At 39.8% G+C, this 18,275-nt stretch overlaps 2 protein-coding genes across 2 annotated transcripts; one reads left to right on the top strand and one right to left on the bottom strand.

Moving 5' to 3' along the window:
* The first annotated feature begins 4,341 nt into the window (after window positions 1-4,341).
* stat2 (signal transducer and activator of transcription 2) lies at window positions 4,342-15,304 on the top strand. The gene is made up of 24 exons (XM_062400316.1): window positions 4,342-4,512; window positions 4,861-4,992; window positions 5,104-5,248; window positions 6,032-6,127; window positions 6,710-6,802; window positions 6,903-6,981; window positions 7,137-7,216; window positions 7,307-7,458; window positions 7,650-7,808; window positions 7,892-7,981; window positions 8,320-8,379; window positions 8,488-8,508; window positions 8,627-8,720; window positions 9,859-9,906; window positions 10,000-10,083; window positions 10,193-10,291; window positions 10,414-10,549; window positions 11,307-11,359; window positions 11,835-11,920; window positions 12,027-12,163; window positions 12,295-12,483; window positions 12,689-12,743; window positions 13,127-13,218; window positions 14,563-15,304. Exons 2-24 carry the CDS (start codon window positions 4,862-4,864, stop codon window positions 14,760-14,762), a joined length of 2,379 nt encoding a protein of 792 aa, XP_062256300.1. The 5' UTR covers window positions 4,342-4,512; window position 4,861; the 3' UTR covers window positions 14,763-15,304.
* Window positions 15,300-17,974, bottom strand: gpr84 (G protein-coupled receptor 84). Its single transcript, XM_062400318.1, has 2 exons — window positions 17,914-17,974; window positions 15,300-17,485 (listed from the first exon to the last, which is right to left on the bottom strand). The coding sequence occupies exon 2, from the start codon at window positions 17,475-17,477 to the stop codon at window positions 16,248-16,250; it is 1,230 nt and encodes a 409-aa protein (XP_062256302.1). The 5' UTR covers window positions 17,478-17,485; window positions 17,914-17,974; the 3' UTR covers window positions 15,300-16,247.
* Between the last annotated feature and the right edge of the window lie 301 nt (window positions 17,975-18,275).

Here is an 18,275-nt window from a genome sequence, read left to right as displayed (position 1 = left end):
CCAGAGACTCAGAGATGCAAAAAATTTGATATTTTTTAAAGATAATTAAGTTTCCATTGATTTACTCCCACTCAGTACAAATTGGGTTTGGCTTAAAAGCTAAACAATGGTTTATGTCCAAAATATGAAAAAACGATTTGATATAATCAATAGGGGGTCCAGATTTGTTATACAGCAGGTAAAATATGTATATTGAACACGTCAGAATTTTCTCAGTAAATATATTTCCAAATGTGCTATTGATAATCTATTTTATACTATTTCTCTTATTTTATTGTATAGTGTGTAATTACTTGAGCATTGTTAGAAGAGAGCCTGAGACTCAAGCATTTCACTGCCAGCGACTGCTTAATGTTATTGTTGTGCATTTGACAAATAAAAATCTTGATCTGGACATTCAAAGAAAACCACACAAATAAGATCAGAAATAAAGTTACGTGTAATAAAATGGAATGACAAAGGGAAAAGTATTAACACGCTTACGGACATTATTTAATACTTTGTACAAAAGCCTTTGTTGGTAATGACAGCTTCAAGACGGCTCCTGTATGGAGAACCCAGTCGCATGCATTGCTCAGGTCTTATTTTGACCCATTCTTCCACACAAACAGCCTTTAAATCTTGAAGGTTTGGTGGGCCTCTTCTGTGAACTTTGATTTTGAGTCCTTTCCATAGATTTTCTATTGGATTCAAGTCAGGTGATTGGATGGGCCATTCTAGCAGCTTTATTTTCTTTCTCTGACACCAATTGAGAGTTTCACCAAGATGTTCCCACCTCCAAACTTCACTGTTGGTATGGTGTTTTGGGGGGGATCTGCAGTGCCATTTTTTACCTCCAAACATTGTGTGTATTGTGGCATCCAAAGAGTTCAATTTTGGTCTCAGCTTAACAGACTATATTCTCCCAGTATTTCACAGGCTTTTTTAGATGTTGTGCAGCATCAACATGCTTTTTCTGCAGCAATGGAGTCTTGCATGGTGAGCGTTTATACAGGCCACAGCGGTTGAGTGCATTACTTATTGATTTCTTTGAAACAATTGTACCTGCTAATTCCAGGTCTTTCTGAAGCTCTCCACAAGTGGTCCTTGGCTCTTGGACAACTCTTCTGATAATTATTTTCACTTCTCTGTCAGAAATTGTGCGAGGAACACCCGGTGAAATTATGTTCTGTCCACTTCTGGATTATGGCCCCAACAGTGCTCACTGGAACATTTAGAATTTTAGAAATCCTTCTGTGACCAATGCCATCAGTATGTTTTGCAGCAATACGGTTGCGAAGGTCTTGAGAGAGCTCTTTGCTGTTATCCATCGTTTCTTGTGTGACACCTTGGTAATGAGACACCTTTTTAGACGCCATTTATAGGCAAACCAGCTGATATCAATTTGCACTGACAAGGTGCTTCATGTGTTCAATACTTTTCCCCTGTGACATTCCTTTTTATTACACATAAGTTGATTTCTGAACTTATTTGTTTGGTTTTCTTTGTATGTATGGATTACTTGGGTTGTTACCGGCATCTGGTGAAAATTTCATATCAATAGCACATTTAGAAATATATTTACTAAGACATATATATACAGTATATATATGTACATAATATATGTATATATGTACATAATTGTTTTGATGCTAGACATTTGTTTACCAAAAGTCTTTGGTGGAATACATGTAAAGATGCAACTATCTCTATATGATCTTATGTGAATCTTCTGGAACTGGTTCATATGATTGAAAAGTTTTTTGAGGGGCTTGTTTCTAATGGTAAGGTCGTTTCAGTGACTCAGTATGTTAGAACCTGAATCCCTGCAGAACACTCAGTGTGGGGTGCTTAGTTCCATAATGAGTCACTGTATGATATCACAAACCCACAGAGAGAGAAATAATAAGAGATTATCAAATTTCACCATTTGACCCACATCCTCCAAGTCACCACCAGGGAACTTTTCAGTTTCTAAGTCTAACAAATTACTTTCTTAAGTAATTTTTACTGCCATACAATCATTCTAGGAAGCCTTAAAAATTTGAAAAATATTAAATAAAGCAAGTTAATTTATATTGCTATCTGCCGCCATCTATTGGAAAAAAAGTGAATATGTGAATGCCAAAGATGGTTCTTCCTCTTGCTCTATGTACTATAGTCTATATACCAGAGGTGGGACCAAGTCATTTTTTTGCAAGTCCCAAGTAAGTCTCAAGTCTTTGCCCTCAAGTCCCGAGTCAAGTCCCAAGTCAAGACAGGCAAGTCCCGAGTCAAGTCCAAAGTCAAGACTGACAAGTCTCAAGTCAAGTCCAAGTCCTGCAGTTTGAGTTTCGAGTCTTTTCAGGTCCTTTTGATCACTGAGTAATAATATATTTACACAGATCATGTGTGCTTTTAAAATCTGTATTTATTTATTAAAACAAGTGCAATTGAAATTACAGAAAAAAATTTTTGGTTAATATTGCACTATTAACCAGTCATTTTTAACATTTAAATCATATTTTGCAAGAATATTCTTCATTTTAAACCACTCCTACAGAATTAACACATTTGAAAAAACAAGTGCGACTGTAATTATTTGTACAAAAGTGCTAACAACATTGTCCTGTCCTGTGTTTATCTCACGTCATATTGTCTGTGTGTGTGTGTGTGTACATGTGAGAAACATAACAAATACTTGAACATAACAATGAACAGGGTTGTGCTTTTTATATGTCAGGGCCCTATGCTGCATTGCATTTGCAAAAGACCACATTGGCCAAAAGTCTGTCAGTCATTTGTGCACGATGGGGACGTAGTATGATTCCACCAAGTGGCGCTGCGAGCCATTTTGGTGCCCTAAGCATAACTCCTCTATGATTACATTAAATAATCAACAATAAGCACAAACAAGAATAGTCAATCTTCTTTAACTTTTTTTGAGCAATTTAATATATCTCTTGTTCTGCCTTTTTTGTGATATACATGTCTAAAAGGTACCTAATATTTCTATACTGAAATAATATCGGCATTATAATTGTAAGCTAATTTATTTAATGACGTTATTGTTGTTGTTGGTAGTGACTCTTATTTTGAAAGGGGGTTTTGAAGGAAGTGGGTGCTGTGATGAGTGAAGTTGTAAAATGAACGGAGAATAAACGGGTGTGCTGTCCCGAGCGCATGACCTGCTCTCGTGTCCTTTGTCGGCTGAAGCCGGACTTACGATACAACCAAACGCTCGGCTTCATAATTATTATAACTCTGATGATTTTTCAGTTGCTTTTTTTTTGGTGCCCCCTCAGGACTTGGTGCCCAACGCACAGCGCGTAGTGCGCGTTTTGGGAGCGGCGGCGCTGCACACACACGATAAAAGATACAGAGCGCTCCTTAATAACATACTTTTTAATCTTTGTGTTTTGGGGAAAGGAGCAAGTCTTATCAAGTCAAACGGCTCAAGTCCAAGTGAAGTCACGAGTCATTGATGTTGAAGTCCAAGTCGAGTTCCAAGTCTCTTTGCAGTTTTTCAAGTCGACTCTAAAGTCATCAAATTCATGACTCGAGTCTGACTCGAACTTTTTTTTCGAAGTTCAAACTTTTCAATGTTGTTCCAAATACACATTATTTTAATTGATCCAAAGTAGGTACAAAGTTGGCTTCCACAGACATAAGAAATGTATAAAACTTCTATGACGATTACCAACTTTGGAACATAAAGTCACCTCTCCTACAACTCTTTCATTGCCCTCTTGATTGAGTGCCAGACAAGAACGTCTGATGTGTTCAACCATGGAGAGGAGAGAGTTTCTTTGAAGAACAAAGATAAATTATCATATCAAAAGAGAAAGAGAGTTGATGATCACAGTATTATTATTAATAATAATAATCGTAATCATAATCATCATAATAATCAAAAGAAACAAAAGAACCAAAAGATTCAAATTGATAACAGAAATACAGCTAATCAAGCCATTAGACTGTCTGTCTGTCTGTCTGTCTTTCGTTGTGGTTTATTGTTTTGTTCCGGTGTCCATACAGACACACACACACACACAAACACACAACATATCAAAGGCTAGCCTAACCACTTTCCCTACGTCATTTCTGGGAAATGTTCACAGCGACTCTTCAGTAAGTTTCTATTCTCCTACCACGCCCCTTATCTGTTGATTGACGTGGGGGCTAAGCAATAACGCGTGTCAGCTTGGGTCCGGTTCGACCAATCAGCTATTGGCCCCGAGCGCGTATAGAAACTGTATACACATAAGTGGCCATTACGGCTCGTTGAGCGTCTGTACCTCTTCACATCAGAGCCGAAATGGCTTCACGTGTTCGCGTGTGAAAGGCGACCGGGGCGGGATAAGAAGATAACCAATGAAACAGATCAAACAGAGGAAATAACACTCACACGGGTGCTTGTTGTTTTGCTTCAGCTTCATTCTTCAGCGGCTACAGACAGGAGCACGGTCAGAAACTTCAAGTAGCCATGCTTCTGTTTTAAATGAGCGGTTAGCTGCTGAGGCACTTCTGACTGGACCAACATCGTAAAGCAAGGTGAGCAAATATAAGTGTTAATATGAGTAAATGTTGGTAAATGACTGTCATCATATACACTGGGCCTCAACTTTCAGGAGTGTGTCACATACATAACGGCAGCATATGCAGCTATTACATATTATACAGTAAGTAATAGTGAGCAGCCAGTGGTCATAACCATAGACTGTGTGGTCATGACTTGTCTAGTAGTCTGCACCTTGCTCCCTCAGCTGTTGATTACAGACGTTGTTGAATCAGTAGGTGTGCCTGTGATATTCTTAGATGACACTCGCACAACACACAGTGTGATTTACCTTTGTTGTTGCAGTGTTGTTATTTGTGTGTTGTGTCCCTGATTGACCTCAGGATGGCTCAGTGGGACAGACTGACGCAGCTGCCTGCTGCTCTCCAACAGCAGCTACTGGAGCTCTATGACAAGGAGGCCTTACCTATGGATGTCCGGCACTACCTGGCTGCTTGGATAGAGAATCAGGAGTGGTGAGGCAGCTCTGTGTCTTTATGTTGCAGCTCGATGTGATCTGCACACATCATTTGTTTACAATCAAGAGTCGTGAAAGGAGAATATTCATGTTGTTATTTTTTCTACAGGCAGCGAGCCGCGACGGACTACAACTTGGCGGTGGTGCTGTTACAGGTTCTGCTGGATAATCTGGATATCCAACACAGCCGCTTTGTCCAGGAGGAGTCATTCTTACTGCAGCACAACATCAGACGCTACAAACAGAACTTTCAGGTTTGTATGAATGAGACATATTGGGTCAGTTTGCAATACAAGAAATCCTGAATAAGTTACATCTTTGTTTTGAAATGTGAGAACATCCGATGTAGCAGCAGAACATGAGGACATTTTAATCATTCTTGTCATATTTTACATTGGTCTAATGACTATTTAAATGTTTTGTGATTCAAGGTAAATGTTCTTGGAGAGAGAAATGAAATAAGAATTATCTGATCCAACTGTATTTTGTGAATTTATTGAAGTAGGAAATACAACAGAGAATATAATAAAAAATAACAAAAGAGTATAATTGAGAATCTATCAGAATACATCAGAGTCTACATTCAGCTGAATAGGACAGAGCCCTTAACATTACAGTGTGATGCAGGAATCTGACGAGGTTCACTCCTTTGTATATTTATGATGTGCTAGTCATACCACTATCGCCAGAAAAGGAAAATACACCTTTCAACCATGGTCCCTCCACCAGCTCCCACACTACACAATCAGCACTGAATCAGCGCCAGTATTTATGGGCGCAGATATCTTTCTTCTTACAAGGTTAAGGGGAGGTTCATGCACAAAAGGCTAAATACAGTTCATGCAGTAGAAAAACATTACATACAAAGTATTGCAGACAATTCAAATTTCCAATACAGTTAAAAAATTATATAATGTCAGTGTCTGTTTCTGTCTTTTAGGTCGTTCAATTAATAAAACTGGACCATGTATTACATTTAGTTTGTCTAAATCACAGATTTTAACTCTGATATCTATGTTACGTCCCTCCCCTGACAGAAGTATCTCAAAGACCCGTGTGACTTGGCGAGCACCATCCTGTGGTTTTTGCAAAAAGAGAAGGAAATCCTGCAGAGTGCTGATCTGATCAAACAGGTAGCGTACAGATGAGACACACCCTGCTACACATGAGCAATAACACATGTATTATTGCATGTGTTATTGTGATTTTAACATGCAAACATTTTATCAATTGGCCATTTAGTACAGGAGTGGTGGAGGCAAATTGTTTCCATATAATGAGTGGTCAGTTCTCTGGTGTGTGTGGACAGATACCTTACCGAATGAGGACATTTTAGATAAGTGAGGACATTTTGGCTGCGTCTCAGGCCCTGACCGACTTTCAATGGGCTGTTAGGTTCAGTGTAAGGGTTGGGCATGTATCTAATGGTTAACGCTGAGGTAAAGGGGTAGGGAATGCATTATGCCAATAATTGTCCTCACTAAGATAGAAGTGCAGGGTTGCATTTGGGTGTTTGTGGTCATATGAAACACTGATTCTCAGTTATTAAGAAAGGACCACATGCAGTGAAAAACAATCTAAAGGAATCAGTGTGTGGGCTAAATAGTGAACATTTTCCACCAGGCAGTGACATTGCTTTTAACTCCCACTTTGAATCAAAGTCATTCTTTGCTCTGTAACATTTTTAAACACCCTTGTCATTTCCTCTGTTTCAGGTCCAGCTTTTGCAAGTGGAGCCAGAAATCATGGAGATTAGCAGCCAACAGGACCTTGAACGTAAAATGGCAGGCCTAAGGAATGAACTGCAGGTCCAGATCATGTTGTTTATGTTATTATCCTGTCCTTTAATTAAAGTTATTAAAGTTAATATCTTTTTTTCTTTCCGTTCTCTGTTCTTTTTGGATATAGTGCATGGAACATACAATAGTATGTCTGGAGGAGCAGCAGGATGAGTTTGATTTTAAATATCAAACCCACAAAATGGAAGGTAAGTGGATAAAAAAGTTCAGATTCTATCTGTGTGCTCTCATGATGTGAAGTAATACAATGGCCTGAATCACAGTTTCACAGTTTCACATCCTCTTTTGTGTTCGTTGCTCTTATATGGAAACTCTGAACTCCCCTGTGGAAACTATTAAACAGCTGTCGCAAATGAAGCCGTGAAGAATGCTCAAATCAAAAATCTTCAGTCGCTTGTCAATAAACTAGACGAGTGTAGAAAGGTAACAAGTTCTTAAGTACCACTTTTATTTCTTTGCTCCAATTATTTCTCTACTTTTTAAAAACATTTTTTCATGCAATTTCCTCATTAGAGCACACTGTCCGACCTAAATAAGATCCTGGACAGAGCTGAAGACCTGATCGACATACTGGTGAAAAAGGAGCTGGTGGAGTGGCAGAGGAGGCAGCAGAAAGCCTGCATTGGTGCACCAGACGATGTTTGCCTGGATCAGCTGGAGAAGTGGTAGGTTCACCCCAACCTGCTCCACATCAGTTTTAATCGTTGATGTTTACTGTAAATGAATTGCTAGGATGGAGACAAACCTGCATTAAATAAAACAAATTAAGTCACGTTCTCCATTTGTTGTTGTTTCAACAATAATTTTTGCCACGACGCTTGTGAACATTGTCCATTTTGCTCTCTTGGGTTTGCAGGTTCACCTGTGTGGCAGTGTGTTTGTTCCAGGTGCGGGAGTTTCTTAGTAAGCTGGAGGAGCTCGTGGGCAAAGTGTCCTACGAAAATGACCCTGTGAAGGCCCAGAAACCTGCACTGCAGTTGAGAGCAGATACTCTCCTAAACAACTTACTCAAAAGGTCTCTCTTCAGTTCGTCACTCTCTCTTGTTCTTCAGTGTTTTCATGTACCATTTGCTGATTTTAGTTTTGTGTTTCTGATAGTTCCTTTGTGGTTGAGACGCAGCCATCCATGCCTCAGGGTAAAGGACCTCTGGTTCTTCGCACAAATGTCCAGTTCTCTGCCAAGACCAGGTCAGGGTGCCGCTCCGGTCAATCTGTATGTTTAATCTTAGACAGTATAAGTATCAACCCACCAAAATTATATTCATTTGGCTGTAGTGTATTGTGACATTAACATTAGAGTAGTCACATTAGGTCTATAAGGGTGCTGTTGCCATGTCACTGCAGTGCTTTGAATTAATTCAAATTTGTCCTGCCACAGTTTCATATTATGACATTAACCTCTCAAAGTAATTTTGGTTCAAGCTCTAACCTTTTTTTATACATATTCATTTTTTAATTGTAAAGTTTTCCAGTTGTTTTTTTTCTCCAGTTTTTCCAGTCCTAAAACCTCAAACATGACTTTTCAGACTTCTGGTTAAGTTTCCCGAGCTGAACCACTCCATGAAAGTAAATGTTTCCAAGGAGAGGTGAGATGCCTCTATTAACTTCACTTCACACAAGCAATGCATTTGAATTAATGGCGTGAGATGGTTTGTTGCTCTCCTTTGCTCACTGCTTTTTTTTCTCCCTCTTAGGGAATCTCCCCAAATCAAAGGGTGAGTGTTTCAATATATAACTTAACTACAAGATCAAACCGTGTTTACAGATTAACTGTAATGAACTTTCACATTTGATGTGAATCTGTTCTCATGAAACCTAAACCTAATGTCATAGATACCGTCGTTTCAATGTCCTGGGGACCAAAACCAAGGCGTTGAACATGATAGAGAGCCAGAGTGGAGGCATGGTGGCTGACTTCAGACATCTGGTGAGTAATGACTAGATAACAAAAATTAAAGGACAACTGAGAAATAATTGTACAAAGTACAAATCCTGTACAGAATTTTTCCCCACTTCATTTGCTTTTAGTTCTTTTCTTTAGTCTTTATTGCTTTTATACAGATGAAACTATAATATATAAAGGCTTGTTTACATTGTGTTACTGTTTGAAGTGTAACTCATCTTCATCAGGATTTTTATCCAATAGTGTTTTTTGTCAACAGTTCTGAGATGTCTTTATCTCTGACCCTAAACAGTTTTCTCATCTCCCATTAAACTCACAAAAATGTCCCCACAAATGTCAGTTTCAAGTCACCTTCGTGTGATGGCCTCATCTGGCTGTGAGTATAATTTCGACCAGATACTTATCTTCCTCCAGTACCACATGAGATAAATTGCCAAAGTATGAATTTAAATAAATTCTATATCACTTATAATAATTACAAATAACAGCACAAAACAGTGTTAGCAACATAGTAGAAACAGTGCTTGGAAGATACATTCAGAGCATTCTTACAGCCTTATTTTGTCTTTGATGTTGCCAATTTATTGTCTCGTACACTAATATCCTCTTTTCCCCCCTTCTGTCTAATTGTGGTCTTTGTAGTCTGAATATATGAGTCATTTTTCCATTTAGATTTCTTCATTGATTCTCAGTCATTAGTAATGTGTTGGTGTCTCTGCTCTTTCACAGTTTCTTGTAATAGATATTTTATAAGCTAACAATAGTATTTTAATTAAATATCTGTCAAATTCTGCTAAACTCCAGTTAAGTTAAATTACACAGATAAAGTACTGTGCATCTCCAGGGATGAGAAAATCTGTTGTAACACTACACAAACTATTTCCCAATTCAGACAAGTCACCTACATTGAATGAGCAAGGCTCTCGTCTCGCCAACAGTTGTGTTGTGGATCAGGCTGGTTGAGGGAAAGGGCTCGATTAAAAATTGGCATATTGAGCTGGTGATAAGCAGCATCCTTCATTGATCTTTACAGCCAAATTGTATTACTCTGGCTCAGGGGTCTTTATATAAGCTATTAAATGTACTATAGTCACTCCTTAGTCTCACGGGGCATTATTGTTATTTTAGACTAATTCTGTGTGTTGTTATTATTTGTCTGTAGACTTTGAAGGAGCAGAAGTCTGGGGGCAGCGGCAAAGGAGTCAGTGATGTGAGTGGCCTCCCTGATGATACCGTCTGTGTTTAATTCATAATTCATGAATATGTGAACAACTGAATCACTTGTGTGTGTATTTTGGTGCAGATTCCTCTCTCTGTCACAGAAGAGCTGCACGTCATCTACTTTGACACTGTCTTCGAGCTGAAAGGCTTGTCAGTTCCGTTGCAGGTGAATTTTCTTGTTTCTTCTCTTGTGATGTGGCTTGTTTCATAAAAGAAAATCGTTAACCGACATGTTTACAGTAGAAACACTGTTTTTATCTATATACACAACGTAGGCCTCCTCCCTCCCGGTTGTCATCATCTCCAACTCCAGCCAGCAGCAGAGTGCCTGGGCTTCTGTCCTCTGGTTCAACATGCTCAGTCAGGACCCCAAGGTGAGAGATTGTCAACATTAACACACACAAAAGTAGTATCTTACAGTCCAATTCTCCTTTATTACTGTGAGATGGCAATCAGAAGTACAGTATACATTTTTAATGTGCTCTTGTTTATCCAGGACATCAAGTTCTTTGCCAACTGTCCTGCAGCCACATGGCCACAGTTTGGAGAGATGCTGAGCTGGCAGTTTCTCTCTGCTACTAAACTTGGTCTGAATGATACTCAGCTGGAAATGATTGCTTACAAAATCTTTGGTAAATCCTGTCTAGTCTTTGGTTTGTTGTTTTGATTATTTTTGTGGTTGAGCTGAATTCACTCGACTGTATGTGAAATATGAAATCAGAAAACATTGAGTGCAGATTTGTGTCATATGTTGTTAAAATGCATTTTGAATGTTAGGAATTATTTGCGTTATAATTTTAAGATAAAAAAAGACTTCAGCAATCAGCCTCAGCAGCACTTTCAATATCTAACATGGTGAGAAATGTTATCTCTGTCATGCATCTTGGACCTTTTGATACTTGAAAAGAATATATTCTGTCACTGATTACGCTTAAGAACAGAGAATCGAAATTGTGCCCCAATTATTTTGGAAGGTGGTAAATTGATATTCTTTTACCATTTTCTACCCCCATTTTTTGCCTGACCACAATAGCAAGGCTTCCCTTAGAACCGTCAGAGTCTGGGACCTTGTCCTGAAGTTCCACCACAGACTGGCCGGACAAGTTTTTCTGTTTTACAATAGTGTGTAAATACAGTGTTGTATCATAGTGACCACCGAATAGGGTCAGGGTTTGGCAGCATTCAGGTTTCGTATGACTGTTTGTCATTGACATGAGGAACCTGAAGCGTCTGCCAGAGAACAGCAGGACACCCGGCATGAGGTGTTACCAGATCACATTGATATTCAGATTAGGATTTGGATTGTACGATGTAATTCAGCTTCCTTTTTATTTGATTGTAGATTTGATCCAAAATTGAAATGTACAATAATTGTTTTTGTCAATGCAGGAAAGCAGCTGAATTATGACAACTGCAAAGTTGGTTGGTCAAAATTCAGCAAGGTAAGAATATTGAACTTTTGAAAATATTTTTTAAGTATGCCTCAAGTGATTAACCACGGAACTCAAAACATCCCCTGAATTTCCCCCTTAAACTACACCATAAAGCTGACAAGTTGAATTGTTACCTTGCCTAACACACTTACCAAATTACAGATCTAATGATATGACCGTCATACTAATGTTCAGCCACTTAAATATGGCAAACAATACCTGCTAAACACCAGCATGTTAATGTGGACATTGTGACCATGGTAGCTCAGAGACACCTCCATGAGCCACAGCCATTTTGCACTATGAATGAACAGGATGAGAATTCCACCATCAATCCTACGGTTCGGTTTTCTGTTTAATGACCATTAGACCCAGAGCCTCTTAGCATCACTGGAAGAACTCTAGATTCTTAGTTGCTATGTATTGTTAATGAATACATTTTCATGGTGTGTATCAATGATCCTTTCTTCCCTCTTTGAAACAGGAGAATGCTCCAGACACTTTCTGGATATGGTATGATGGCATCTTGGTGATGGTGAAAACATTCCTCGAGGACCTGTGGAGGGATGGGTATGTAAATTCTGGGATCATAACTGCCTTTTAGCGCGTGCACATAATTCCGTGGCAATGGGAGATGTTTGTAGTTTGAACAAGATTTTACTTAATTGTGCTGTAGACTCATCATGGGTTTTGTGAGCAAGGGCAAAGAGAATTCGCTCCTGAAGAAAAAACAGAGAGGCACGTTCTTGTTGCGCTTTAGTGACAGTGTCATTGGAGGAATCACTTTCTCCTGGGTGGAAATCACTGGAACTGGTGAGATAGCTTTCTTTGTTCCAAATTATTCCCCAAAATGTGTTTTTAAGAAAATACGACAAACAACCCAGCTTTCTGCTAAGTCAAACCCTCTTTATATTTTACTTTATATGATCCTGTGTCTATTCTAGGTGAGCCTTACGTGAAGACAGTCCAACCCTTCACCAAAGATGACCTCAAACAGATCCCCTTCCAAGAGATCATCAGGAATTTTCAGATCTTAGAGGCTGATAACATCCCAGAAAATCCTCTTCTCTATCTGTATCCAAACATCCCTAAAGAAAAGGCCTTTGGAAAATACTACTCTGAGAAGAGTGGAGGTAAGGGCACCACATTTGTTTGGAGATTCTTTTTTCAAGCTACTATTTTCATTAAATAAAACTGCCAAAAAAGCACAATTTACAATTTGTGGCTCATCTGCATTGAATGGCCTGTTTGTTCGCAGTAGTAATGGGTAAATGTATTTCTTCAGCGCTGGGGATGAAGATGACACATTACATCACATACAATCTCATTCTCTTACAGATAATAGTCCTTACATCAAGTACATCAAAACCAAGCTGATGTTTGTGTCAAAGGAGTAAGTATAGGGTTCATTTAAAGTGTCTTGTTTGTTTGAAACTAAACTGTTCTGTTTGTGTTTTTTTCATCTTCCTCCAATTTTGGTTATTGTGAGTCAGTTTGTAATGAGAGATAAACAATGCAGCACCAGACAGTGTCTGCACATATGCTCGACTCCAGCATGAGACCCCTGCAGTGTGCTGTATACATGTTCTAGGACCCGGCTAAATGGACACTCACAAATAAAGTTAGTTAGTCTACCCCAACTCCCCTTTCCATCAGAAGATTTTTCTTTAATTTATACCCTGCAAGGTGTCAACAAACAACAGATGCACTCATTTCATCCAAGAAGCAGCATACCCAGCCACTGGTTGTAATGACTGTTTGTGATTGGTCACGTAGGAACACACTGGAGACTAGGCCACCCATGTCCTCTGACATGGCACAGGGTGAAGGCTTGGAGGCAATGAATGGCATGTCTGGAGAGGCAGCTGGTGAGTCATGGCTCTGCTGTCCCACCCAGCTAAAAACCACGTCAAACAGACAAAGCTCTCTTTCACCACAGAGCTTTGTTACTATTACTGTCTCAGCCAATGACTGTATATGAAAATGGACGATGCGACAGTTTCGTAGAAGTGAATCTCGTTTGCCAGCTAGCAGCTGGCTGGCTGGAATATATAACAAGTGCCCTCTCCATGTTAGTGGATGGGACATGGGTCAAAATCCCAGTACAGTTAAAATATTTAATATGATGCATGTTGAAGTGTTTTCAGGAATGTTCTGAGCGGCTGAGATTGACTTTTGTTTGGTCAGACAACAGCTGCATCTGAAGTACAGTGGGAGGAGGTGGAAACATGTCATCCATCTTAATATACGGTCATTGGTTTTTGGTCAGTGGGAAACATGCTGTCACCATAGAAGTCAGCAGACAGCTATGCAATTGTTGAACTAATTAACCCACTGTGGGACTAATAATGCATTATCCTAATCTCATGTTCTGGGTTTGTTGAATGATTCTGCTGCATGCACTACATGTACTTTAGACTGTTTTCCTGAACTGAAAATCTAACGGGTGTGGAAGTGATGCGTTCTGCATACTCTTCTTCTTCTACTTTGTTTTACCCTCTGTTGCTTGGTGCATCCACTGCATATCACTATAAAACTGTGTAAACCTAACCACTACTAAATGCTCAATCATAGATAAAGATATTTTGATCTAATATTTACAAATTTTGTGGTAATAAAATGACAACCTCTTTATTTCTCATGACTTGAAAAGCAAATATATGGAAATAGTTTAATTTATTATTTTAATTATAACTTTTTTGTATTTTGTTAAATACATATAAAAATGAAAGATTGTTCCCATGGTTCTGTGCTGTATTATTTCTGGTCACGACCAGTGAGTTCTGAAGTCTACTGTCTCCTCACAACTGCTCAGAACCAAAAAACCTCAAAACATGTTTGTTAAAGAGTTTTAGACGAATTGGTCAGCAGATTTTCCTTTCAACAGAGCCCGGCTGCATGTTTACACTGTTTGTGATATGCTAAACTAACCAGTGTCTCACTGCAACCCGTGAAAGTAATCTGCATGTATTTCTCTTGTTTTAAAATTGAAATTAAAATGAATGTATTAATGACCTTCATTTAATCTAACACTGCATGCAATTCAAAATCAAGTCCTGGTGTTCTGTACACTCATACAGAAGCAGACTGTGTATTTTTAGCTGCTGAGCCTGACAGATTTTTGTCACTCTCATTTCCTCAGTAAAAACACGAGCAGAAATAATGTATCTTCTTCTTCTTGTCCCCTTTTGTCCCCTGTCTTTTTCTCTCAGAACAAGACGTGAATCTTCATCCTCTTGATTCGACCATGGAAACCCAACAGTCTGATCCCATGATGTCTGACTTGGTCCCGCAGGAGGATTTGCTGCAGTATCTCAACAACCCCAACCTCTTCCCTGAATCAAGCATCTTTGAATACGAGCCGGGGATGCCAGATTTCACACTTCAAGAATTGAATTGCCTGTCCCCATAATCAGGCAATTGGTATCATTTTCCAAAACGCACCTGTTATCTGTATTTAACCAAACCATCACTCATCGTCTGATTTACTCTCAACTACTTTCGTCACAACATCCATGTCACAGAAATGCAGTCGACATAACAAATCCACAGTTAAAAACTAGTTCACTTTAGATGCTGTTTTTATTTGAAATACAACTTTTCATAATCCTGACAGTCAATGTTTAGAGTAGCTTTTTTAGAATCAAATATTTATAATTTATTTTATCATGTTTATTGTTGTTGGAAGCTATTGTAAGGCCACAGAGGATATCATTTAGTTAACTCACTGCATTAGTCTATCAGGCACTTGCACTAGACCCTCCAACTTACGGAAAAATGTTGGATTCAGGGTCCCTCTTTATTTTAAGACAGCTGAAGAATGCTAGAAAAGTGAAGGTTTGATTGTTTTAAGTCCCTCTGTGTTTTTTAATGTTGCAGAATCGTTATAAAACTGCTTTTATGTCAACCTGCTCATTTAAGTCAAAATAAAGGTTACTGGCCATACTACATAAATGGATGTTTGTATATTCTGTCATTAATTGTTTATGAACACACGTGCCAAGTTGCAAAAAATATGCACTGATTATTTTTCATCATGTGACCAGAAACACAACTTTGAATGTTGCTCTGTTCTGCAAGTTGGCAACTCGACATCCGTCGCATTCACTTTTTATCAGTATATATTACATAACCCAAGACTGATTATTAGACTGATTTGGTTTATGGTTGGTATGTCGAACTCCATTTGCTTCCCGTGTGAGATATTTTAAATTGACCATAATGTGGGGGACAGCATACCCCTTCCCCTGCTGCCCCCCTCAGGCCAGACCTCACACTTTTGAACAAATATGCAGCCTGATGAGGTAGAGCAGGTCTACGTCACCAACATGAAGTAGGAGGCACTTGCCTACCAACGTCCTATTCACAAATTTACCTAATTTTAAGGTGCAATACTGAACTCAGAAAATATCACTTTGGAAATAGCACTTATTTTTTTCTATTTGCATGTGTTTCCTTAACATGCCGTGCGTTGAGCTCTCTTGGCCACCATGAGTCATACACTGGGAGCATGTTAACACTCATTGAGAGATGAGTCACTGGTAAGAGTCATAAGTTCCTGTGTTATCGAAATGAGGCATGTTGTGTTAGACGGGGATATCCAGTGCTGATTTTGTAACAGCAGTCATTTTTTTTTTTTTGTAACAGACACCATGGAAACTAAATCATGTCCAGGCTCGTTGCACCAATTTCTGACAGCGACATTGCAACTTGACAACTAAATTCAAACTTTTGTTCATTATATGAAAACTAAGACCCTGTCTTACTCTTTTCATTCATTCTTTCTACTAAATAAATCTCACAACTTCACACAACTCTTCAGACGAGTAAAAGTCTTGTATTCCACTAGAATGATATCATCCTGGGTTTTTATCAGGCAGGTTAACGTTAGAGGAGGTCAGGATCTCAGAGGCCGTGAGCGGGTCCAGAGGCTGGTGAAGGGCACAGCGGCCCTGGTGAGCAGCAGATGGTAGGCCTGGCGAAACTGTCGGTTCATGACGGCATAAAGAACGGGGTTGATGCAGCTGTTGAGCCACGTGAGGTTTGCGCAGAACATGTGCAGTACCTGTGGGGCGCGGTTCTGTTTGTCGGCTATGTTGAGCAGCATGAAGGGCACGAAGCAGCACACGAAACACAGGAAAACGATGAAGCACATGCGGGTCACTCGCTTGAATTCGCCATCATCTCCTGAAGAAGCTGAGGGGGAAGTTGATGCTGCAGCTGTGGAGGAGGTGGGTGCAGGGGTGAGATCAGAAGGTCTGTTGACTGCTGATGGATTTGAGGATGTGGCAGAGCTCTGGGTAGATTGGTTGACCATTTTGTCGGGTGTAACATTGCTTTGTGTCAGATCTGCCTGGCTACTTATCTCACAGCTACATGTGTTGGCCATGCCACTCTCTACTCCACTGTCATCAGTCCCTTGCACTGAGGAAGCTGGTTTCCTCCTGGACGACCTGCGGCTGGGCCTGTAGCGAAGCAGGGCCTGCGAGGCAATCTGGACACGTTTGTAGATGAGTAGGTAGAATACACCGACGCAGGTCAGACCAAAAAAAAAGTAGAAAAAGAGCAGGATGGTGGTGTAGGGGCGACCCCTGGTACGATGGAAGCTGCATGTGCACACCTGTGGCACGAACACGTAGACAGACCAGAGCGGGCCGAAGCTGGCCAGGCCGAGAGCCCATGCCGAGGCCAGGAGTAACATCAGACCACGGTCAGAGAAGACACGATCAAACACAGTCCGCCTTGCAACCAGGAGATATCTGCTCACTGCCACCAGGCAAAGGGTGATGATGGAGACAGAGTTGGAGAGGAAGAGCAGCAGGCCGAAGAGGGTGCACCAGAGCTCACCACTGCGCCATCTGAGGTGTAGGTAGGAGTCGACAGAGATAGGCTGCAGTATGGTGCAGTAAAGGAGATCAGCTACGGCCAGGTTGACGATCAGCACATTGAATCGAGTCCTCAGACGTGGGTCTAAGGCGAAGGCCAAAATGGTCATCAGGTTCCCGACTGTTCCAGTGATGGTCACAGCACATCCCCACAGCACAGCGAAGTACCGGTAGCCCACGACGGAGGGACTGTAGCAGGAGAAGAGGTCGTCCTCCGTTTGGTTTGTGTGGTTCATCAGCATTCTGTCAACTGACAGGAATGAAATATGAGTTAACTTCCCTATAATGATCTCATGGACAGTTTAAATTAAAAAGAAAGCCTTTCCTTCATGTCCCCACTCTCCGACGAGGAAGTTACTGAAGGGTGAGGTTTCCACTTCCTCTTGTACAAACTCTGACAAATGTCCACAAACCAGAACTAATTTCTAAACGTCAGGCTTCATACCTTAAGGAATGAATGAAAGAAAAAAATTTAAACTTTTTCATCAAAACAAGTTTTGTCTTAAACTATAAGGTTGATTCCGCTGAAGGTTTATGACTCTCAGTTAGTGAAACATTGCATAAAGCAAAGTTAGAGAAGCAGGGAAAACACGATTTAAAGACTAAATGTATCTTTCTATTCATTCTATGTAAAGCCAAATGAAAGTTATAAAATAAATCCGATCATTATTGTCTCACCTTCCTGTCTTTCTATTCGTCGATGTGCATCGTTGTTCTCTTCACTGATCTCAAACTCTGACTGTCGTACTCCCCTGCTGGTGTTACATTTGTTGCGCATCCCCCAGGTTGCTCAAATATCCTCTTCATAATCAGATGGTAATAAGACGGGTTTTTCCATTTCATGTCTAAATTTAGGAAGAGAACCTCCTTTCCTTCAAAAAGTATTTATTTATATTTCAAATTGAGCAAAATGTATTCTGTCGGAGAAATGAGTTTTGTTTTTTTAATTATGTACTTGGTACTGAGTTTGGAATTTTCAACAGAATTCAAGTTTTTTGTAGGAAACCGTGAATGCCGTGCCGGTATTTACTCCTTCACAT

Source organism: Platichthys flesus, chromosome 2 (genome assembly GCF_949316205.1).
Source record: "Platichthys flesus chromosome 2, fPlaFle2.1, whole genome shotgun sequence".
Classification (NCBI taxonomy): Eukaryota; Metazoa; Chordata; class Actinopteri; order Pleuronectiformes; family Pleuronectidae; genus Platichthys; species Platichthys flesus.
This window is presented reverse-complemented; position numbering and strand designations above follow the sequence as displayed.